This window comes from Hippoglossus stenolepis, chromosome 8, assembly GCF_022539355.2.
Source record: "Hippoglossus stenolepis isolate QCI-W04-F060 chromosome 8, HSTE1.2, whole genome shotgun sequence".
NCBI lineage: Eukaryota > Metazoa > Chordata > Actinopteri > Pleuronectiformes > Pleuronectidae > Hippoglossus > Hippoglossus stenolepis.
This window is the reverse complement of record NC_061490.1, coordinates 23,320,273-23,343,611: the sequence shown is the minus strand read 5'-3', so window position 1 is coordinate 23,343,611 and position 23,339 is coordinate 23,320,273. Positions and strand designations below refer to the sequence as shown.

Sequence of the window (23,339 nt, the reverse complement as noted above, 5' to 3'; positions counted from 1 at the left end):
ATATTTAAAGAGAATAGACGTCGTGTTGGCCTCTGAGCCCTGGATGTCTCTCATGTCAGCAGACGGGTGAATGTGAGCGTCCTCGCAGCATCAAACCCCCGAGGTAACACACCTGGAAATGTGATAGATGGACACTCAGTCATTATCCACGTCTTCATCAGGATTGCAGGTGAAGCAGAGGTGTTTTTTTTTGTTGTTGTGCAGAATACGAGGGAGGAGGCTTCTGCTCTGTTTTACTCACCTCTGAACTCACTCTTCGGCACAGCAACAGTTCCAGCTGGACAGCTCGGCCCGGCCCGGCCCGGCTCGGCCCAGCCGGCTGAGTCCCTGTGTGCCTGTCAGCTGAACACACGGTTGCTCCACTGACTGAGCTCATTCAGAAGCATTGAGTGAAACCCTATCACACATGTTCACCTGAGACGATAGCACTATTTACAGGCTGTGGGTGAATACCAACACTCTCATGAGTTATCAAAGAGCAGATATTCTTGACACCTGTGAATATGAATCATATCAATCATCAGTCAGTCATTTAAAAATTCAGTTGCAGAGTGTTCACTGCCTGGTGATCAGGGCCAGGGCCTCCACAGGGTCTGGCTGACTGGGAAGCTCTGGCTCAAGCTCTGTTTGCCTCCTCGACTCGACACTCTGACCTCAAGTTGGCTTTGTGGAACTCTGGGAGACCCAAGCTGCTCTGGACGTTGGTATGGATGAAGAGAACTGTTCACACCAAAGGTCTGTGTTTGCACTCGGAGCTTCGACTTCTGTCTAAGCATCCGAAGAATGGACTTGGTCTGTGTTAGAGAGCTGGAGCAGGAGCGGGCCTCGGTTCTCAGCGGGACGCCTGTGGGATCAGAGTCTGAAGGGGCGAAGCGAGCAGCAAAACGTGCGTCCAGCGACGCTCCGAGCCGCAGGACTTTCCCCTGAGGCCCCAGGAACTGAGCCGCTCTCTGCAGGCAGGAGGAGAAGCCGTCTTGGAAGGAGTGTCTCTGACCTCCTCCTCCTCCGCCGCCACCTCCTCCCGCTCCCATTAGGTCTCCTGTGGTGCTGCTCTGGAGAAGCAGGACTGTGTGCTCGAGTATCGCAGCTTTCTCCAGTTTTTGCTGAGCCGCAGTCTGAAAGAAAACATTAAACCTTGAGTTAATGGAGTTTGCCGGCTGCAGTCACAGGCCTGGAATGATCAGCTCTCTTTAAAATACAGCTTAATCATTTTTATCTAAACCAAATACAAACTATTATTAGCATCTTTTGGTGAAATCTCTCTTTTTGCATTGTATTAAATCATTTTTCTCTCTGAATATGTCCGGAAAATCTAATTGCATTCAAGTTTTCTCTTTACCAGTTGTGGTGGCTCCTGCAGCAACAAGGTCCTCAGATGCTCCAGACTGCAGTTCATTCTCTCCCTTCGACGTTTCTCCATCTGGGATTTTAGGATCTAGAAAAGAAAGAACAAACATTGTCAGGGTGACAAGGGATTCAATGAAGTTGCTTCTACTTTTAACCGTACTAACGTATAACATATCTAAATAAAAGCAGCAGTAGAGTCTTTTATTTACCTTTCTGTCCGTTGTTGTCTCCTCTGTTCCCTGTAACATCTTCATCGTGGCTGTTGGTTCGATGTCTGTCCTCATCCAGAAGTCAAAGAGGATTCTTCTGGGTCTGCAGCTGCTCAGGTTAATAATGCTCTGGTCCCTGGGGGCCTCTTTTAACTTCTCCCAGCCAGTCCTTCAGACTCCTCCTTCTCTAAACACCCACGTTTTTACAATCCACTCCCACTCTCCCACCCACCTCCTCCTCAATAAACCCTCATCCTGCGATTTACTGAAATGAAGAATCGATTCACAAAAAATACACAAAAATATTGTATTGTAATAATTGTATGCGTAAAAAAAAAACTCATGTTACTTCTTTTGGATGAAATCAGAGGAGGTTAGTGAAGTAACTCAGAAAACTAGTAACCTCACCTCTCTCTGATCCAACAGGGAGAAACTTTTCAACCTAAAAAAAGTTTCTAAATGGAAACTACATATGAGTTATGTTGTCGTTTATTTCTCTTTCTGGAAGAGTTATGACAATAGTGTCACTGCTTAAAAAATATGAACATGGATAGTTAATTAAGTACATTTTCATAGATATCTCCTGCTGCTGTTCCATTTCGTTTTGTGCACAGTTATAGAGGTTTGGGCTAATTTTACAGGTTATTCCAAAAGATTCTCGGTTTTCCTGTAGCATCAGTTGCCAAATGTAGGATTTGGACCACGAAGGGGACGTGAGAAACTGAGCGCACGTCAACGTTTGTGCCGCGTGAACCTTTTGAGATGCTCGCCCCTGCATGAGTTCACACCTCGGTCCATCTGTGCTGCTGTTTAGTTAATGCACCGAAACATGTGGCTCATGTCCTCCAGGGTCCAACCCACAGTCAACAGGATGCGGCCAAACCGAGGAATCATAACTCTGACATGAGGATTAATATCAAATCAGTAATTAGACGTTTGCCAACTGCACATTTGACCGTTTTCTTGCTTTAATGTGTCTTTCTTTCTTTTTCGGTTCTCTCTTCTCCAATGAAATCGCCTGTGCGCTCACTTACAGCGGGTGCAGACACCTCGCCATCCGTGCACGCTTGACGCCTCTGCACATGTCTCTCAGTCTGCAGGGGGGGGGAGAGAGGTGTGACAATGGTTAAACATTTTGCGTTCACACCTCGCCACGCGTGCCATTTGGGTCTCGTGCTGCCGCGTCCTTTAGCGTCGCAGTTGTTACACATTTGCTCGTGAGAAGTCTTTGATGTTCTCTGGAGACCGTGGGAAACACGAGTGGCAACTTTGATTGGACCAGTGGATCCCAGCGTGGAGCCTCAGGGGCCCCTCACTGCCTCGCATTCATTAAACAGCCTTTAACGACATTAAATCAGGGGCACGTGGTTATAGTCCCATTGTGGGCTCTTAACTCCAGACGCTGTAAAACCTTATCTCAGTTTAACCGTTTGGCTGAAGACATACCTTCATTTCCCTGCGTGAAACAGATCCACCATGTACTTTATGGCAAAGAAACAAAAACAAATCTTACATTTGTATAGAGCAGTTGGTTTTATATGGTCAATATAGATTTGTTTATGGTTTTATGCAATATCCCCCTGCCAGTGTTTGAATTAAATCTTATACAACATGTAAATACAGGCTCTTGAATCATTTTAGGAGGTTTGTGAAACATCCTGTTGACCTTAACCTCAGAAAATATAATGTGCTCATGTTTTCTAACTTACTTAAAAAAAGAGAACATTTCTTTTTTTTAATTTCCACCTGTGAAATTTGTATGTCAAAGTCTAGACATATCTTGATGTTGTTATTGCTTTGAATTACACACAAATATTTTCTATTGCAATTTCCTGCATATTTTTACATTTAAAATCATGAAATTATACGTTTTGTTCTACTCTGGGAATCGATATCTGAAAAATCAAAGTGCTTTTTTAGTATTTGTGAGAGTTCCAGTGAAAACTATACAACTAAAATGTGTTGCTGTTCATTTTGCGATTTAATGAAAGAACCATAAATTAAATTCCCTTCACCAGTGTCACTAGGGCACAAACCTCCATCGAGGTCTAACAGTAACTATTTAACGACACTAGGTTCTTTCCTCTAACAACAAAATCGATTCTTTAGTTTGTGTGATAGACAAACAGCAAAGAAATCACAACCTCCCTGGTGAAGGTAATGAAACGACCTGATGTCTAAACACAGTCAAAACATTAGATTTAGTTTGGAGTCTCAAACCCAGAACACTCCCCCACTCACCAGCTGGATGTGAATACAGAGTCTTTATTGTAAAAGAGGTAGAGAGAATACAGGTGTTTCACTGTACAGAAAAAAAAGACAGCACTATTGATATACTCATTCAAACCATTGATATGGACTCAAACTCACCTCGTTCATTTTACAGGGACACATAAACCCGGTAGAAACACAAAAAAACAGAACAGAGAAACAAACGCACAAAATCTTTGGATTTTTCTCTATTGCCCCTCATTCACTAAATGCATTCTCTCTTTCTGAGCTGTTAAAATGAAAACAGTTGTAGCACGAATAATAAAACAGCAATAATATTAATAATAACGATATATAGTGTGCTAAAAACAACGGTGATGCGCCCCCCCCCCCCATCCCAACCACAAACACCTCAGTAACATGTCAAAAGTAGTGGAAAAGAAACCCTACAACCCCGATAATAAAACCACACTTGCATGCACACAACACACACACACACATTTTCACTCTACCATCCATGCACTCAGCTAATCATACAACATAATATTGACACACCCCGCCCCCACTGAGCAGTAAGAAAATGAAACAACGTACATATAAAATAATCAAACCAACCAAACATACAAAACAACTGCAGCCAAGTGGGAAGTGTGATATCATTCTTTCGGTCTTTTTCCACCGTCAATCTTTCCGTCGCTGTCATTCGGTGCCAGTGGGCGGGGCCGTCAGTCAGAGTTCTCAGAGTTGTCGCTGTGGGGCGAGGTGTTACCCGGGGGCGAGTTTCGACCCGGCCATTTCCCATTTGCCTGAGCAAGAGGAAACAAATAAACAAAAAGGAACAATAACCCGACTTATATCTGTACTTTGACAGAAAGTTGACATGAAACTGATCTAAGAACTTGTCAAAGTTGTGTTACATTTCGAGGGAATGCAGTGGACAGCATCTCTTTTTAAATTGGAAAGGTACATAAAATACATAACCACTAATGAGAAAGATAAAACTATATTAAAGAGATAAAACCTTTTAAAACATTAACACGACGTAAACGACAAATTTGGCCGTAGAATATTCTGATCAATAGTCATTCTAGAAATAGGTTTTAACTTTGCAAAAGTAAAATGTTGTTAGGTAATTGTTGTTGTATTAATTTACCTGCGCTCCCAGTTGGTAGGCGGACTGCTCTCCATTCACCGGTGGAGCCCCGAGGAAAACGTCAGCTGACCCAGACAGAGAGAAGGATCCAGATCCTGAAGAAAAAACCGCTGCGTGTTAGAAACGTAATCAACACGTCCACTCGCTCGCCATGAATTGTCCAGACACGTCCCTGCTGTATTCTCACATGGGCTCACTTGACAATGAACAGACATTTAAGTATTTAACAATGTCAACAGCAACTGACACAATGAGACATTTGTGTCTGGATCATTTCAGGAGAATGTCTGGAGTTCAGTGCAAGTCTGAAAGCAGCTTTATTCACTTGAAAATGTGGAGAAGGAAAAATGTAAAAAGAAAACCTGCAATAACAAAACCTAAGATGACAAAACAGCAGACATGTTCGAAAAACACGTGAAAAGTTTAGATGAATATTTTAGCTGCAAATAGGCTTTTTTTCCCAGATGCTCTATTTCAATGTCTGCGGTGGCTTCGTGAACGCCAGTTACCTCAGCCTCAAAGCCGAGTTCACAAGGGCAGCTCATTGTGCGTATTAACACAGTCAGGGTGGAGACTAACTGAGTCACAGAAGAGTGGAGCTAACACCATTTTCCACTGCCTCGAGGCAAAAGGCTTCGCGAGTCGTAGCTTTCATTTGGGTGTCGTACCTGTGGAGTTGGGAGTGTGCGGGGAATCGTCGCCCGGTCTGGCCACCAAGGCCGTCTTCATGGCATAGAGGTTGGCCTCCTCTTGGAACTTGCCAATGTTTTTCTTGTAGCGGATTCTCTTATTGCCAAACCAGTTGCAGACCTGATTTTAAAAAAAAAAGGACAATATTCAGTATACGCTTTTATGTTGGAAGATTACAATGAGAAGCAGATTCAAATGCTGATAATTACTTTCACCTTGAGTTACCCTGGAAATATAAATGCTTCGTCTTTGAGACAAGTTCAAGTACAGATACTGATTGTTCAAACTCCATTACACACTGATAACTCACAACTGCTTGTTCCTACACGTACAGAGGGCTCCGTGACTTACCTGAGAGACGGTGATTGAGCAGTGTTTGGCGAGTTCCTCTTTGGCTTCTTCGCTGGGATAAGGGTTGGACAGGTGGGAGTAGAAATACTCGTTCAGGACCTCTGTGGCCTGTTTGCTGAAGTTACGTCTCTTGCGCCTGATGACACACAAACCGGGGACGAGCATGAGAAAACTACTGAGATTTGATTTTGTTAAACCCCTTTTTTCTTTTTGTCCACTTATACATTCAGGTCTTAATGGCTGTTATGTTAACACAATTGTTTCCCAAAAATAAATATTGTGTGACCTAGAAATATGTGCAAATTGACATTAGGAAATATATAATTATTTAGAAAAAGAAATGAAACACACACACCTAGCATCCAGGAAGCGGGACCTCAGGATCATGACGGCCTCACACGTGCTCTGCTTCAGCTGAGTCTGGATCGAGCTGAACTTGCGGTGAATGATGGCCACCATGCGCTCGATCTCCCGCGGGGTCACGGGCCGCGTGCGTGACTGCTCCCTAAGCAGGTTCATCACATGGGTGGTGAATTCGGTGCACGCCTGGGTGGGGGGCAGGACACGAGAGGACAGACAGTGAAGGACAGAAGTGTACAGGGCATCGAAGCTGTGAAGTATTATTTTATATTTGGTTTGCTTTGATTAATCACAGTCTGTTCTGATTCTAGAGGGGAAAAAATGTCATGTCACAATAAAACATTCTGAAGGCTGACAATAATGTTTTTCTGGTCAATAAACATGTACATAGCATTTCATTATATAAACCTTTCCAATATAATCCAATTTATTGCAACAGATTTTAGTTTTCAATTCCAAAGTTTATAATGTTCAGGTTTTGTTGACTTTCAGGTGTAAATTCAAGCAGATTTATAATGATCACAGTTAAAAGTGAGGTTGTACAGGACTAGAGCCTCTTTTCTAATATTATAATATTAGAAACACCAAATAAAAAGTATAAACAAGTATAAGCATAAAAGCAATTTACTTCAATACAACTCTACAGAGGAAAGACGTGTGTTTCACTATGTATTAAATGTGCAGTAAATTCAACAGGTGTCTTTAACTAATGGGAAGAGGATTTATTTTGTGTTGCAGGAAAAATGTATTTCATAACATATTTATATAGTGTCTTGAATAACAATTAGGACTTATGTGTAGGTTGGAATTGGTGTTGACATGAAGCTTGTACCTGTCTGGTGTGTTTTGATCAGCAGCATAAAGATAAAGGATTATTCTCTGGCAAGGAAAAGTGATCTGCTGTGAACTGTAGAGCTAACATGCCAGGGGATTATGTTTCTGGTGAGCAGCTCTAGTACAAGCAAGCGTGCACAGGCAATGTCAGTGCTCATCTCCTGTTGCGACACGATACCTGCTCATACTTCTCCAGCTCAGTGTGGTAGATACTGCGAATCTGGCTCAACTTGCTTTTGTAGTCGGAGTGCTCGAGCGTGCTGTCGGGTGACATCCCTCCCGAGCTGGTGGCTGCCGACACGGCGGCAGCGGCACCGCCACCCTTCTCCGGCCCCGCCACACCCTCCGCCAACAACATGTTGTCCAATCGCATCAGCTGAGGATCTTGAGAATCCTCCTCCTGGTTGTTCCTCATTGACAAACCTGTCAATAATACAAATGTCACAGCTTGTTGGTTGTGTTTGGGAAACACTGACAGAGTGAATGTAACTGCTGTAACACACATTACATTTCCCCCCTTCAAATAATTGAATTCATTCAAGGCCATTTTCTTAAATTGAAGCCTGTAAAACTGATTAATTCAAGCAGGCTGTTCTTGTGTCCCTGCGACTTCGTGATTCTGAAAATGTTTGTCCTTCAAATGTGCGCCGTCAGCCAACAGAAACAATGATGCACTGCGTTTGAAAGTGGAGAGGTGGTTATTCTATTTGCCATCATATTTATTTATATCACCCGCGTCAGAACATCCTGTTTTCTGGGCCAAGCGAGTTGCAGTTTTGTTTCTAGCGAAAGTAGAAGTGATCACATTTTGTAAACAGCCTCTTAGAATCTATTCTTAAATTCATACTGTTAAACAACAGTTTCCTTTTAACAAGAAAAAAGGACACAAATAAATTGTCCTTTACAGTAATTCACCAAGTTAAAATAAAGGTGTTGTTACAGGCATTTTAATTATAAACAGATTACAATAAACCACTGTTTGATGGTAACGCCTTAAAGGTACAATAGAAAACCAGTGACGCTGATATGACCTTCCATTACATTATTACTATTACATTAGTTCTTTACTTCTCACCAACATAAAACAAAGTGTTTCTCTCCATCTTTGGATGGATTTTACATTTGCCCATTACAAGATGATGGGCTTCACAGATAGCAAGACAGTGTTTCCTACAGGTCTTATGATGCTGACTGAAAAAGATGAATTAAAAACAGAATTATAAATAGATGCAAATATAAATAGAGCAACACCCCGAGGGGCACATTGTGGAACCAAACCCCAATTTTTGGTTTATAAGTTTGTAGTATCTCCCGGAAGCACTCGTAGAAAACAAAAAACATTATATAAATGACAATGCTGCCTGTGCCGTGCAAAAGAAGATAGTTTGAAAATGAAATGTACAACCAGAACGATTTGAAAGGAAACTGAATACAGTGTCTTTAAATCCTGATAATTACCATACACTAACCATCTCATCGATCACTGTCGTACACATTTGCAGGGAATCGCCTACAAGTTCAACTCTGGTGCCACGTTCTGAACACACGTGTTGACGCAACCAGCAGTAACACATGTATTGCAATTCCCTGTAGGCAGCTTGTATCTGTTTATCCAGCTGTTGTCTTTTGCATCTATTTTTAAACCCCAGTTTACATAAGAACTGTGTGAGGAGGATGATGATGATGATGTTTATGCTCCTGTCAGTTTGTTTTCCTGAGGCCGCAAAATAAGAATAATGAGATTTAATGACAAACAAGAGTCCAACTCCTCCTGTGATGGTTATTAGTGACCCAGTGTGATGAAGGAGCTCCACACTGACAGCGTCAACATCGATGTACACAAACAAACAAACAAACAAACAAACAAACAACAACATGCACGTACCAGTTTTTTCCTTGATCTCGCACAACACGCTGAATAACGCGGGTTTCATTCGGTGGCAGTTGAGCGCGTGTTTCCTGTGAACGAGACAATGAAACACGTGTAAGTTGAACAAGCCTCTGGACGGCGAACGGACCCAAACAACAGACACAGATTGAGTGACAGAACGGCTAGCTTTAGCATGGCTGATGTAGCACACGTTAGCTTGCGTGCTAGCTTCGAGCCAAGAATGGGACTGGGTCCACTGGTAACCAGCATGTACACGGTCACCAGCTAGTTAACTCATGTTCTCATTTGTTAAGGAAATAACTAACGACTAGTTTAGGCGTATAAACCTGTACTTTAGCGTTTGCATTAGCTTTTCTAGCAGCTAGCTGTTAGCTGCCTTAGCTAGTTAGCCGAGCAGGCTAACAATGGCTACGTTGTAGACCAAAGCTCCTAAAAGAAGAAAAACACGTGTGTGTACATAACAAGCGCTGGGTGACGTAGCTGCACGTTTATTTGAATCGGTCGCAGTAATATGAACTTTGTTTTCTGTAGCTACAGTGAGCTAACACAGCTAGCTACATGCTAAACAACCTAAACAATGGAGTGAAGTTCAGGAAACTTTGCCTTCGACAAAGCGGCGGAACGAAAAGCGAGCGAAGCCTCGGAAACAAGTTGGAAAGACAAGTTGTCACTAACTTGGCTTGGGCCTCGTCCAAACTTTGGTCGGTGATCGTCATGATCTGTTGCAGTATGTCGCCGATGTCTCTGCGGGACTCGTGTCCGTTCTCCGAGCCCTCGAGGCCCGCGTCCCCTCCGTCGGACCGGCGCTGGGACGCCGGGTGAACCGAGTTGAGCGCATGCATCCCGGGGTGGCCGCTCATACCGACTCCCCGGCCATTGGAGGGCCCGTTGCCCGTCAGAGGCGGCGGCTGCTGCTGCTGCAACATCTTCAGCGACGCACAGTGGCGACGACTGCTGCTCACAGACCGTGATCACAGACACACACCACGACCAGAGACATCTCACAGGGCTGAGTCCCCTAGCGATGGACGGGAGGAACAGGTACTGGGTGAGCTCACTGCAGCGGGTGGAGGAGCGGGCGTTGGTGGGACAGCAGAGGAGAATGTAAACACAACAGCAACAACAACAACATCATCAACAACAACAACAACACACCAGAGAGTGCAAGGTGATTCCAGTGTGTGTGTGAGAAGGTTATTTATCTTTAAATCTGTATTTATATTTGTCTTTCAATCACCTTATGTCTATCTATCTATCTATCTATCCATCTCTCTATCTGTCTGTCTATCTGTCTATCTATCTATCTATCTATCTATCTATCTCTCTATTTCTATCTATCTGTCTATTTCTATCTATCTATCTATCTATCTATCTATCTATCTATCTATCTGTCTATCTATCTATCTCTCTATCTATCTGTTATCTATCTATCTATCTATCTATCTATCTATCTATCTATCTATCTATCTATCTATCTGTCTGTCTGTCTGTCTGTCTGTCTGTCTGTCTGTCTGTCTATCTATCTATCTATCTGTCTATCTATCTCTCTATCTCTCTATCTATCTGTCTATCTATCTATCTATCTATCTATCTATCTGTCTCATCTTCTGTCTATCTATCTATCTGTCTCTCTACCTTTATCTGTCTGTCTATCTATCTATCTATCTATCTATCTATCTATCTATCTATCTATCTGTCTATCTATCTATCTCTCTATCTCTCTATCTGTCTGTCTATCTATCTATCTATCTATCTATCTATGAAAACAAATCACATCTAACGAAAGGACAACAGAGATCATGTTCTCTGGCTACAAGCACGTACACAGATCCTCATGTTGAAACTAGCACCTGCCTTAAATTAATTTCTCAGGTTTAAAGTGATAATCTCACTTCGGCAGCTTCTCTAACTGGTTTGAGTCAACTTCTCCTTTTAGCTACAAGTCAACAGGATGTGAGCCAAAACCACAACCCCATCAGAAAACTGCGCGCCTGTTTCAACACGCTCCACTCAGGTCTGACATAATCAAGTGAGCAGCAGTAAAAAAGAAAAAGCAGCGACTGCTCAAAGCTGCTCTGACAGCTTTAACTTCATCTCAAATGATTTTAACAAACTTTGCTCTGTAGCGTACGTAGACTATTCAAACACACAGTGGAGCTTTGTTCTGCATTTAGTGGGGATAATTCACATTAGCATGACTTGCCAGGGGGCCAAATAGGGGTGGGCTTTGGTAAGAGGAACAGGAAGAGAGGAGTCGACAGAGTGAAGGTAGAAAGAGCAGACACACAGGGCGAGAGCTTGTCACGTCGGCGTGTGAAACCCTTCATATTCTTTTCTTCAAACAGATATTGGCACGTCTCAGGTCAACAATGCTGTGCTCCGTCTGTTGTGACTTCAAGAGATGATGATTTGAACGGACACATTTTCAAAAACCAGGTAAGAATGAAACTACAGAATACTGACTGTGTTGGTTCACAAACCTTTTGGGGGCAAAAGAATGTGGGAAATACAAGTGTCAACAAGATTTAGAGTGAAATGTTTGGTAAAATATACAGAAATCATCAGTTAGTGACTGGAAGTCTCCGGTCACATTGTCTCACACACTGTTGTTGACCCAGGTAACAGGAATATAATACTTAAGGTTGGATTTTCAGCTTAAACACATGTAGTCAACAAGCTGGAACCTGCCAAACTCGTTTCTTGTGAATTTCCTTGCAAGACAAAGGCACAGCTTCTCCATAGCAGCCATCATGTAAAGTCTCATCAGTGTTGTTATATTTAGAGATTGTTGATTTATTTTTCTCAGACGGATTTACAGTGTGGTTCTTCAAGTCTTTGACCCCAATTATTTGACCCCAACCTCTGTCTCTGTGTGTTTTTCTGGCCAGCGTTTGACAGGGAGATTAAAAGACTTCACCGCGATCATAGCTGAAATGGCTGAAGAGGGGCTGCTGTGTCCGCTCGTCATCACCGAAGAAGGAGACATAACTGAGGGTGTCGCTGAAAAAAGCGCAACAAGCAGCTGGGCTGAAATCGCTCCGGGCTCCAGTGCAGAGTTGGCTCTGAGAGAGGAAGAGGAGCACACAGGGGAGGACAAGAATGAAGAAGTCAGAGTGAGCAAAATGTGTTTAGAAGAGCAGAGCTTGGGGAAACTGCACAGCAACACAGAGGCTGGCCAGACAGGAGAGGATGAAGAGGTCAAACGGGAAGAAACTGAGAGCATGAATAATGGACTGAAAAGGGAAGCGCAATCAGATGAAGTGATGAGGATTCCTGAAAAATCAGAGAAGCCCGGTGTCACAGAGGATGGAGACAAACCAAATGACCCTCAACTGGACGTGAAGAGGTTAAACGTATCCAAGCAACAACCTAAGGGGACACGGAGCCAAGATGAGGATCCAAAAGAGGTTTGTAAATTGCTGTGTTGTAACTCGTGCCCTGAGATTACCTCTGTTAGTAACTCACTCAGCAGTGAACAGAGAGTAATGTTCTTGACTTTACCACCAGCCACCATGTACTCTGCAAGGAAAACAATGTTGTGATGGAAAAGCAGCAGGTATCATTTTGCTACTGAGCATGTGGGAGTACGTAGGAGTCAAGTGAATTCTTTTGCTGTGCCAACAAACAGTCTGCGCCACTTACTGAGAAACCTTTTCCTCCCGCCCTCATTCTTTTTTTCTTTTTTTTACTTCTTCTCCTGCCACCAACCCACGTTTATTTTCAGGCTCACCGGTTAACCCCTGACTTCCCTGATGCTCTGTACGAGCTGCTCTGCACCCTTACGGAGGGGAGACGGCTCAATGACCAGCGCTGCTCCTTCATGCTGGAGGGTGGCCTCGGGAGACGGAGGTGCCACTCTGTGCCCAGCACAACCAAACCAGCCCACAGAGGTGAGGTTACGACTTTGTCTTTTTTAGCAGTAAAGTGATGAAACCAACACAGTGGTTGCATTTGTTCGTTCCCATGTCGTGTTGCTGACTCACGCTGACCAAGCTGAAACAACACAAAACTACAACGTGACCTCAAGAATGTTTTGTGCAGCTACACTATGTTTTCATGTCTTTTCTGGACCACAGATCACTTATAATCTCCTGCTGTCCGATCATCCAAAGCTCCTTTCTCTCCTTTCTCCACAGTCGTCTTTTCGTCCATGACTTCACTGCAGAAAGAGGAGTTTTTCGAGCAGGTGGCCACCGCTCAAGCCCGCCGCCTTGATGACCAGAGGGCGCAGCTGGAAAGGTCGCTGCCGCCCAAACCAAAAGCCAGGACTTTCAGAGGCAGCATAAAGCAACTGTCTTTTGCGAGAAAGCCCGCTCCAGTTCCTGTGCCCAAAGAGGATCTGTATAATATGATTCTCACGACACAAGTAAGCAAACAGAACTACATTGTTTCAATGCTTTTATCACAATAGAAGAGGTTTTCAGATACTCAAGTCTACACTCGTGGCAGACTTGAGTATCGGGACAACTCAGGAAGAGATTTTTTATTTTTATATATAATTTCAGGCTTTAACTGTTTTCCTTCCACCCACAGGCCCAGGGCAGACTGGAGGACCAGCGCAGCAGAGCTCCAGGTCCCATGGACGATGAGGACTTCTTCTCCCTGCTCCTGAGGGTCCAGGGTGGACGCATGGAAGAGCAGAGGACTGAACTACCACTCATGCTGGAAACCTGAGATGGAAAACAAAAAGAAAGACTGTGGCTACGTTGGCTGCCATTCCAGTATTGTAGCCTTTTTAGTCAGACTTCCTGTTAAAAGAGCGGTTTTGCTGACCCTGTGTTTTAGGGAATTATTAGTCCTCTTGATTGTGTTTGTCAGTGTTAAAACTGTTGAGAACAAAAACGCTTGAGCAATGTTCTCGATGAGATTGTGAGTTCTTTCATTCAGCAGATATGCTTTCTTTTGGACAAACTTTGCATTGTGTTGAGAGTCTGCAGCGAGTGGCTGAAAGGTTGTGCGTGTGTGTTCCTGTTCTCGATGTGGAGGAGGCAGTGTACTGATCTCAGTTTGTTCTCCTTTTTTGTACAGACGACATAAAAGGAACAGTTGTGTGGAGGAGATAAAAGCTCCAAGGCCGCACAGGGCTTCAAAGCATATGGATGATTCTCCTCCAATGATTAACAGAAATGTACCTGAGCCAACTTTTTTTAATTTGTCAAAAAGAGATCTAACACACACTCTTATGAGGATATCATTTGATCATTAGAGCATGTGCTCTTTCATTTTTATTTTATGTTTGTAACTCCTCAACTGCAAGCAGTGACGCTAACTCTAAAAGGGAGGTGTAAAACCTGCTCTGTAATTTTTTATCATTAATCATAATCATTCACAAACTAGATCCGGTTTAATCTTTCAAAAACATCCTGACGCAGATACATCAAAACATTCACACATAAATAAAGGAGCCTGTGATGTCCAATTTACAGCAGTTAACAAATGAGGAATAAAAGATAAATGTGTTAATTTTTAACAGAATAAATGGACAGAAAAAAAGTTGTTATCTCAAACTTCCTGATTTTGGTTTACACGACTGAATCCCAGAGGCAAACAGTGACTATTTATTTAAGCAGATACATGCAGTGACAGAATGACAACTTTACACACATGGAAGTAGCTGTAAAAACTTATTATAATGTGTGTATTTTGTACGATTAATATAGACAAGAGGACTTTGTCAAGCCAGTGTTGACATCAATACGTGAAGTTCACTGTCGATAAACTCTGCTTGTATTTGCTTCACGATCCATCTTCCTGTTTTTAAAGGCATAATAACTAACTTGCACAATTTCACACATGCAACAACCAGCTCTGTGTCACTGGGCAGAAGTGGACTCCTGTGACCTCCTCTGAACTCAGTGGACTCAGTTAAAAAAATATATTTTTAATGTGTATTTTAATGCACAGTGAAGACAGACAGGAAATGTGGGTTAAGATATAAAGGGGGTGATATGCAGCAGGACGCCCAGGTGAGGATTTTTTGTTGAATTATTTGAAATAGTGAAATAAATAAGGGTGAGCAATTAACATATCAAAAACCTTTATAGTATCATTTTGCCACATGACCTTCTTTCAATGCCTCTGCTGGAAAGTATGAGAGGCAGCAAACATGTCAGACAAAGGAGAGGGGCGGAGGGGGAGAAGAGGAAAAGCATGTGACAACAAAGAAACCACAGTTTTTTTTTTTTAAACTGGAATAAACAACTTGCAGGTTGAATTTCTAATCAGGTTTAAGTTTCACTCCTAATGTGGAAATGTACATTATTTGTTCAATAGTTATACATAAACATGTGCGGTAACTATTCACACACACTCCATACTGTTAAAGTTTGACTGTATATAGCTTTGGTTTTGTATTGTATTATTATCTTTGAGCTCTTTCTACCTTGCTTTTCATTTAATTTAACTATCGCACTGCTGAGCTGACCGGTTTCTTCTTGCCCAACATCTTTCATTGTACTGTTGACCCTGTGTTAACTGGCATATGACAAATAAAGTTGAAACCTAATGCAAAGGTTTGACAGATAATTAACAAGGAGTTTGTCAAGACAATTATTATTATATTATATTATATTATATTATATTATATTATATTATATTGCCTTACATTACATCACATTACATGATATTATATTTAGATATTTAGCTATTCTTCATTTTATTAAATTGTATTTGTTTCTTGAGAACACGGCCGCGCCCACTGGCTGACGTCACCGACCACCTGACTGAATCCTCGGTGGTTTATACAAGGATGAGACACAAGCGAGGACATTTCCGGATTATTAGAAAAATTGCTAAACACCACATTTTCTCCGTCATTTGTTTCTTACACGATTCTCTGTTGTTGTACAAACTACTCCGCTCAGTTTATTGTGTATTTTCTATTGTAATTGTCGTTGTTTTTGTGGCTGTTAGCTTGTTGTCAGCTAGCTTGTTGTTAGCCAGCTCGTTGTCAAGCTAGCTTGTTGTTATCCTACGTCACCGTCTCATCCTGCTCGCGAGGACTCAGCTCTAAAAACCCGGATGTGGCCGAAGATGAAACTTGATGAAAACTCAGGTTTTGTAAACTTCACAGAATCTTCTTCATTCTGAAAAACCAGAGAAACAAACCGAGGAGGAAACTCATCGTTCATTCAGAGGTGAGATTAAAAATACTCTCATTAAACTTTAGACCTGCGACACTTTAGTTTCCCTTCGTGGTTCCACAGGTTTACGACGCTGCATCAGGATCCTGAGATTTATTCAAGTTGTAAATATGTTTTTAGTTGCATGTATTTATTTTACTAAAACTCGTAGTGAAGTACTTTATTCAAGTTCTACATTTAAGTGCATTTACTTCACTGCACTTCAGAGGCAAAGTAGAGTTTTTGGTTTTTACTCCATTACATATTTTAACTTCAGTGTTTAATTACTTTGGACATTAATAAATCCTAACAACTTTGACATTTTACACAAGTAAGGACTTTCCTCAACATTTAATTAGTGGTTTATAACTTATAACACATTATAGTGTAGATTTAAACAGATATATAAATATATTTTAAGTGTTAACTCATGTATTTTACAACAGTTATTAAAATGACTTATTAAAAAGACAAATTGAATATTATAATAACAGATTTTTACCATGTTCATGTTAGACCTGGCTGGATAACTTAACTTGCTATTTAATATTCTGTTCCGTTTAATTAGATCTTTGTAATAAATGGTGGAAAAATCCTTAGAATTATGACAGTAGTGTAAAAATGCTACAGTACATTAGAGGGATTTTAGTATTGAGGAAGGTCTCACTGGAAACTGAAAGTAAAGAAAATACTACAATCCAAATCTTCCAGGTTTTAAAGGGTGTGTTCACAATTTCTTTCTTCTGTCTATCTGCAAAAAATGCACTTGTACAAACATGTGCACAGGTATAATGGGCGTCGCTGATTGCTTTAACATTTCCCTCCTGTTCACACTGGCCTCAGAAATCAGCTGAAGTTAATCTCAGTCTATTAAAAGTCAGAATTGGACAAATGAAGCAGAGACACAGTTCCTGAGACACAAGAGGGAAGTTGTGGCTGAAAGATGCCCACTTCTGTCCGAGAGCTGAAACCCTGTGTTAACTTCAGAGTAACTTCACATTGCACTTTTGCACAAAACAAATACTGTGGATTTTGTTCCTCATCCCTTACATCTGTGTCTGGAATCTGTCTTCAGCCAGTATAAACAAAGAGAAACAATGACCATTACCAGTAACGTACATACTGTATCGTCACATCGGTGCTGTTTTCAAATAGACTTGAAAAAAGGTGAAGCTCAGTTTAATTCACACACAACACACATGTAACTGTGTTAATTTACGTCTTTTTCTCCAGATGTTTCTGTTCCTGTCCGTGCTGATCTTCTTCGGGCCAGTAGAGGGTGGCAGCTCACCAATCACCTGCTACAATGACAATGGAGAAGCTGTGGACTGGTAATTCATTATTTACCGTCCTGGACAAAACAAGCTTTTACATGAGCACAGTTATGTGTCAGAAATCCTTCAAAATCCTATAAAGATGAAATAGTAATTTGAAACTCAATTTACAGTGTTCCGACATGCAGCAATGAAAGAAGTTCCAACATATAAATCCTCATTAAATGTCTCCCTCTCGCTGTCTTTCTCCGAGTTAGGTTCTATCTGTACAAGCTGCCGAAACAACACAGGGAAAAATCCCCCACAAGGGGTGAACTGTATTTACTGTTGGACAAAGGGAGTGAAGGGTGGACCGACGGGAAGGTGACCGTGAACGACACGACGGGAGCCTTGGGCAGGACGGTCGGACAACTCTACTCACAAGGAAAGGTCGGCTTCTCTCTGCTGTAACAAATTAAATACATTCATCTTTGTTTTCATGAGCATAGAAGTTTATGTTCCAGGAAATCACCGAGATGAACGTGAGAACGACAGATGCTTTCTAAAATGACTTGACAGTTTCCAGTTCCTTGTTATTTGATTAGTAAATATGATTAGTAATGTGAAATGGTATTTAAAAAAACTGCTGTGATAATATTAGATTCCTTTTGCCGTCACTTTAGAATTATTTGTTTATTTATTTGGATCCTCGTTAGCTCACAGCATTTTCCTAAGCAACATGAGCAGTAAACATCAAAAACATCTCCCAGACATCAGCAGAATATCAAGAGCAGATGTTCTTTATTTTTTAAACCACTTCTGTTTTTTTCTGCAGTCATAGACAGACTTGTGTCTCGGTTAATTCCCTCTGTCTCTGTCTGATTACAATAGATCAGAATCAGAAACTGAGAATAAGAAGGGAAATTTATTAAAAAGTTAATTTTCATCCAGTCTTTCTCTCTGCAGCTGTGGATCCCTAATACGACAGTTTCAACCACTAGATACAAAACCACTAGTTTATTTTTTGATTTCAGCCTAAGTGTGATTCTTCCCTTTTTTTTTAGCTTCTGTCCAAGTATAATGGTTTTGAATTTCAGCTAAAAAACCCAAATCTCTGTCCTCCTCAGAACACAGAGGTAGCGTATGTCCTTTACAACGACCAGATGCCGACTAAGAACCTTGGTGGCAGATGGGAAGACAACAGCGGGAACGAAGGGGGGCACACGAAAGGTGAAAACCAGAACATTCCGGCTCTAATGCTCCTACAGCCCAGACAAGCTGCTGAAGATTTGATTTGTTCGTCAAAATCAGGAAATAAGCACACGACCAATGTTCCGATGCCAGTTTCCCTTCCAGATTCCAATACCTAGACCTTTAACAATTGCAGTACTTTCTTTTATCCCGAATTGTTTGTGTACTAATTTAGTGTCTCTGCTCCTCAGGTGTTGTCCTGCTTGATAAAAATCAGGGCTTCTGGTTGGTCCACAGTACCCCTCGCTTCCCCCCTGTACGACACGCGGGAGAGTTCTCCTACCCCGACAGCGGTGTGAACAACGGACAAAACTTCATCTGCGTGACCTACCCACTCGAACGCTTCCAGACCATCGGTAAGACTGGAATCCCCCTCTGTGGACTTTAAGCACAGATGAAGCTGTTATAAAGATGCTGTTATCACATTAGAGTTACGACCAGGCGGCTAATGAAGATTCCTGCTCTGCCTCGTGTCCCCTTTTATGTAATATTTTACAGACTCTATTTCATTGTTGTGCAGCAAATCAACAAAATCATTTTGTTATAAGGTTTAAAATGCTGCCATTTTGTGTATAAGATTATAGATATAAATAGGCACATACTGTGGTTTTGCTGTTGTTCATGTTTTAAGCTTTCTTATCATTTATATACATGAGCCAATCATGAGCCAATCATGAGCCAATCATCTTACCTCTTTCCACACAATCTCTCGAAATCCTGCATTCAGTTCCTCTGCTGCTGATTGGTGCATTACTCTGCCTTCAAGTGCTCTTAAGATAAAAAAGAAGCTTCAACACGTTCAAGTGGTTTTAGTTTCCTCTGTTTCCAAGGTTATTAAATCACAAGTTGTGTTTTCAGTGTAGGTATGAAATCATTATTTATTCAAGCCGTCTGGGTTTGAGATGGATTTCTTTCAGCCGTCATCGCCTTATTGTCGCATTTAATAATCCAGTCAGGTATTGACACAACAGCAACCGTCCCCGTCCAAGACAATCAGCGTAAACAGGTGTCATCACCATGTCACCGCGCTGCCGCTGCAGCTCCCTGGCAGCCCCGGCAGTTGGCACAGTTGCTATAGCAGTGCCTGGGGTAATGTAATTAGATTGAGGTTTTGTAACCATAGAGATATTGGCCCTCACACTGCGGCAGGCACTCGCTCCATCAGATTCTCGCCTCTCCAGCTGGGATGTTGAGAGTGTGACAGTTTCCGTGGTGTCGTGGAACACACGGCGCAATAAACGCGTTGTCGGGCGGCAGAAGGTGATTGCAGCCTGGTCATGTTTCATTCTGAGCACCTTGCAGCATGAATTTGCACATTAATGAACCCAAACTGCGATTTAACACTCCTGTGATCATGAATGCTACCTATGCATGATACAAGGACAAATACGTTAAAAGAAAATGTAGTTAATTACTTTGTCAGAATACCAATATTGTGACTATACTATCTGTTGAGGCATTTCACAGCTGTAAGTCAGGAGGAGACAAGTCAGGAGCTCACCAAGGTCAGTAGAACGCATCCTGTGGCGATCATGATGTTCATACAAAATTTCTGGGCAATGCCTCAAGCTATTGTGGCTAAAAAATAATAAACATTCTCCGGTTCCAGCTGCTCAAAAATGCCTTTCTGTGTTTTATATCATTATGAATTTAATAAATTGAAGGTTTGAACTGTTGGCCGGACAATACAAACTGTCCATCACGAGCTGTGATGCACATAAGTGAATGCTCACCGACATGTTATAGAACAAAGGATGAGTCACTTAATTAGAAAATAATGGAGTGATTAAATAACAATGAAAAGTAATCATCAGCTGTAGCTCTAATTGACACTGAAGAGTATAATGTGTTGAGGTCAAAATTAGTGAAGTGCTGCAACTAATTGTTAACTGGTTTGTTTTTAGCAGGAAAATGCCAATAAAGGAACAATTTATTGTAATATTATTATTTACTGTAGTGTTAACTGTAGGTGTGGTTTTTAATTCCCCCCCAATAACTGATCAGAAAACCTGGCATTGACACAAGTTACTCTTCAGTCAAGAGAACATTAGGATATGTAGTTTTTCTCGAGGCCTCTTTGTATCACTGCTGGTTTTACACTATAAATCATGCAGGGAGAATTTTATTAGGCAAAGAAGATGGTGAACATATTTTTTCCACTTATGTGCAATGAGAAAGAAATAATTCTGAGAAATGTAGGAAATTACAGAGCTATTTATTAACTGTACTTAATAAATTCTGGTAGCAGCGTTTCCCTTAAATCTAATTTGTTTTGCACCACAGGCGAGCAGCTGCAGATCAATCAGCCTCACGTGTACGACTGCGATGTCCCAGAGTCCCTGGCGTCACTGGTGCCTTCGCTGGCTGCCCTCTGTGGGAAGAAGCATCTGTCCGGTCACATCTTCCCACACGTCAAACCTGTGTCCAACCGCAGCGTGGCTTTGACCTCGAAGGGTGGAGCAAACTTCATCAGCTTTGCCAAAGGAGCCTCTTTTAACAATGGTACAACTAAAAGAAGTTCAGTTCACCTTGTCTCAGCTTCACGTTCGGCTTTTGTGCTGATATAAATAGACCAGTGTTTCATGACAATGTCTAATTTGGGATATTCTAATACTCTAGTATCTTTAATCCGCTTTTCGCAGTTTTTATGTCGCCTTAACTGATAAAAAACATCTGTTTTGTCAGACCTGTACCACTCCTGGGTGGCCCCGAGCCTCCAGTCAAACCTCCTGGTCCAGTTCTGGATTCGCTCCAGGGGCATCCTCCCCTCCGACTGCTCGCTGGGCTGGAAGGTCCTGGACATCCAGCTCCTCAGCCCGGGGCAGAGGTTCACGTTCAAGGCCAGCCAGGACCACTCCAAGTGGGCCGTCAGTACCCAGGCGGCCGGGGAGGGTGTCGGAGGAGGCTGGGTGTGCGTTGGAGACATCAACCGGAACGAGGCGGAGGAGAAGCGGGGGGGAGGCACAGTGTGTCTGCAGAACCCTGTGGTGTGGAAGGCTTACCGGACAGCAGCTTTACAGTGTGAGGATTGTGGAGGAGCAAGCATCCCGTGCCCTGCTGGAGACGTGGTGGCTCAACTGGGCGTGAGGAAACGCCCACTATGATGCATCTCATGTGGGTTTGTAAGAGAAAAAGCCCCAAACAAGTTGTAGTTCTCATTCAACATTTCTTTCATCAGTCTTTGTGAAAAATGAAGCGTGCTCATGATATTTACTTTTCATATTCGAAGACAAATCAGTTACAATAAGAAAACTAAAAACTTTGATATTCTAACAGTTAAAAGACGAGCACTACAGAACCAGTACTTGTGTCGACATGGTCATCGATTGGTTCCGTCCACATCCCCTCTTCTAAAGTCATTTTTAAACTTATTGTTGCTGCTGTTTCAAACGTTCCACAGCGTTCAGTTGTCTCTCTCTTATTACAGACGTGTCTGAACTTACCACAGTCCCGCAAATACGTTTATCCCACGATTATGTGGGCTTAAGGAAAGTGCTGTTTTGTTAAAGGCAACTAAAAACAAATATTGAATGTTTAACGATAAAGATGAAAACTACTGTTATTATCTTAACACACCTGAATCAAGCCACACACAACACTGATGAGAAATTTTCTAGTCTAAGGCTGGATTTCTAGTTATTGGTGTAGTCACACATGTCGATGGGATTATGAATGAGGTTTTCTTAGTTCTGAAGCAGAAACTGGAATTTACGTCTCTATAACATTAAATATTCATGACTACAAGCAAAATTTAAAAACATTTAGGTAATTTATAAAGAGCCAATCATGCCAAAACATCTTAGTATGGACTGCAGGGTTTTCGTTTGGTAAAAAATACAAGTGTGTGTCGAGTGTGTGAGATCCCATGACTCATAATAAGAAGCTGATTGAGAAAAACAAAAAACCTTTAACTTGTTCAGAATGATTTTAATCTGTTGTCCCCCGGAGGAGGACAAGGAACCAATCAGATGGGTTCTCTGGAAACTACGAGGTTCATTTTGAAAAACACAAAACCCTCAAAGTGCGTCACATTTAGCAATAACTAATAAAGATCCAGCCTTGACTCAGAGATTTTTTTTTCTTTCATGAAATGAAAGCATCACTTCGAGTGTCTTTTCAGCCGCCGGCTCGTTTTAACTGAAACTGAAGAGAGAATTTGCAAAGTGAACGAGTGCTGCTTCATAAACTGTTATAATCTACATGAGCTGCTTGGTGGGTGTGTTCTCAGGGAAGCTTTGCTTGTTGAAACTAGGAAAATGGGATTGGAACTAACAACGTGGGATAAATTGCACTGCGATGATGTGTGGGGGGATGGTTTAATACTTTGTGTTTAATGAATGTTTGTCTTATTAACTGAGTGCTTTCCTGATATAACCAGAAATATTTTGGTTTTGTTTCGAGTTCTCATTCACTCGTTGTGATCTTGAAATTTGCTTGAAGATAAAGACGCTGGCTGTCTTGAATCTAAATAAAAAAACAAAAGACTCAAACAGAGGTGTGTTCCTGGAGCTGCTGTGTTGTTTTCCTCATCCGTGAGAAAAATAGAAGTGTCATAAAATATGACATGTGTAGACAGTTTGAATTCTTTTAATGTGACGCTCCGCAGCGCTGAAAAATACGTCTCTATTGAACCTTGGAATGTGTCACAGCAAAATCAGTCCAAAGCAA

The 23,339-nt window shown here is 41.9% G+C and overlaps 4 protein-coding genes across 4 annotated transcripts; 2 read left to right on the top strand and 2 right to left on the bottom strand.

The window, feature by feature from the left end:
• Positions 1–378: 378 nt before the first annotated feature.
• LOC118113940 lies at positions 379–1,707 on the bottom strand. The gene is made up of 3 exons (XM_035164079.2): positions 1,557–1,707; positions 1,340–1,435; positions 379–1,115 (listed from the first exon to the last, which is right to left on the bottom strand). Exons 1-3 carry the CDS (start codon positions 1,629–1,631, stop codon positions 570–572), a joined length of 717 nt encoding a protein of 238 aa, XP_035019970.2. The 5' UTR covers positions 1,632–1,707; the 3' UTR covers positions 379–569.
• Positions 1,708–3,801: 2,094 nt separating this feature from the next.
• Positions 3,802–10,118, bottom strand: pbx2 (pre-B-cell leukemia homeobox 2). The gene is made up of 8 exons (XM_035164208.2): positions 9,722–10,118; positions 9,041–9,114; positions 7,334–7,578; positions 6,317–6,507; positions 5,962–6,097; positions 5,589–5,730; positions 4,921–5,015; positions 3,802–4,573 (listed from the first exon to the last, which is right to left on the bottom strand). The coding sequence occupies exons 1-8, from the start codon at positions 9,970–9,972 to the stop codon at positions 4,493–4,495; spliced, it is 1,215 nt and encodes a 404-aa protein (XP_035020099.1). The 5' UTR covers positions 9,973–10,118; the 3' UTR covers positions 3,802–4,492.
• A 933-nt stretch (positions 10,119–11,051) lies between these two features.
• LOC118114162 (G-protein-signaling modulator 1) lies at positions 11,052–15,578 on the top strand. The gene is made up of 5 exons (XM_035164442.2): positions 11,052–11,482; positions 11,935–12,453; positions 12,771–12,936; positions 13,183–13,412; positions 13,580–15,578. Exons 2-5 carry the CDS (start codon positions 11,980–11,982, stop codon positions 13,718–13,720), a joined length of 1,011 nt encoding a protein of 336 aa, XP_035020333.1. The 5' UTR covers positions 11,052–11,482; positions 11,935–11,979; the 3' UTR covers positions 13,721–15,578.
• Positions 15,579–15,779: 201 nt separating this feature from the next.
• dnase2 (deoxyribonuclease II, lysosomal) lies at positions 15,780–23,161 on the top strand. Its single transcript, XM_035163713.2, has 7 exons — positions 15,780–16,182; positions 17,401–17,498; positions 17,699–17,870; positions 18,548–18,650; positions 18,863–19,027; positions 20,955–21,173; positions 21,357–23,161. Exons 2-7 carry the CDS (start codon positions 17,401–17,403, stop codon positions 21,773–21,775), a joined length of 1,176 nt encoding a protein of 391 aa, XP_035019604.2. The 5' UTR covers positions 15,780–16,182; the 3' UTR covers positions 21,776–23,161.
• Positions 23,162–23,339: the final 178 nt, after the last annotated feature.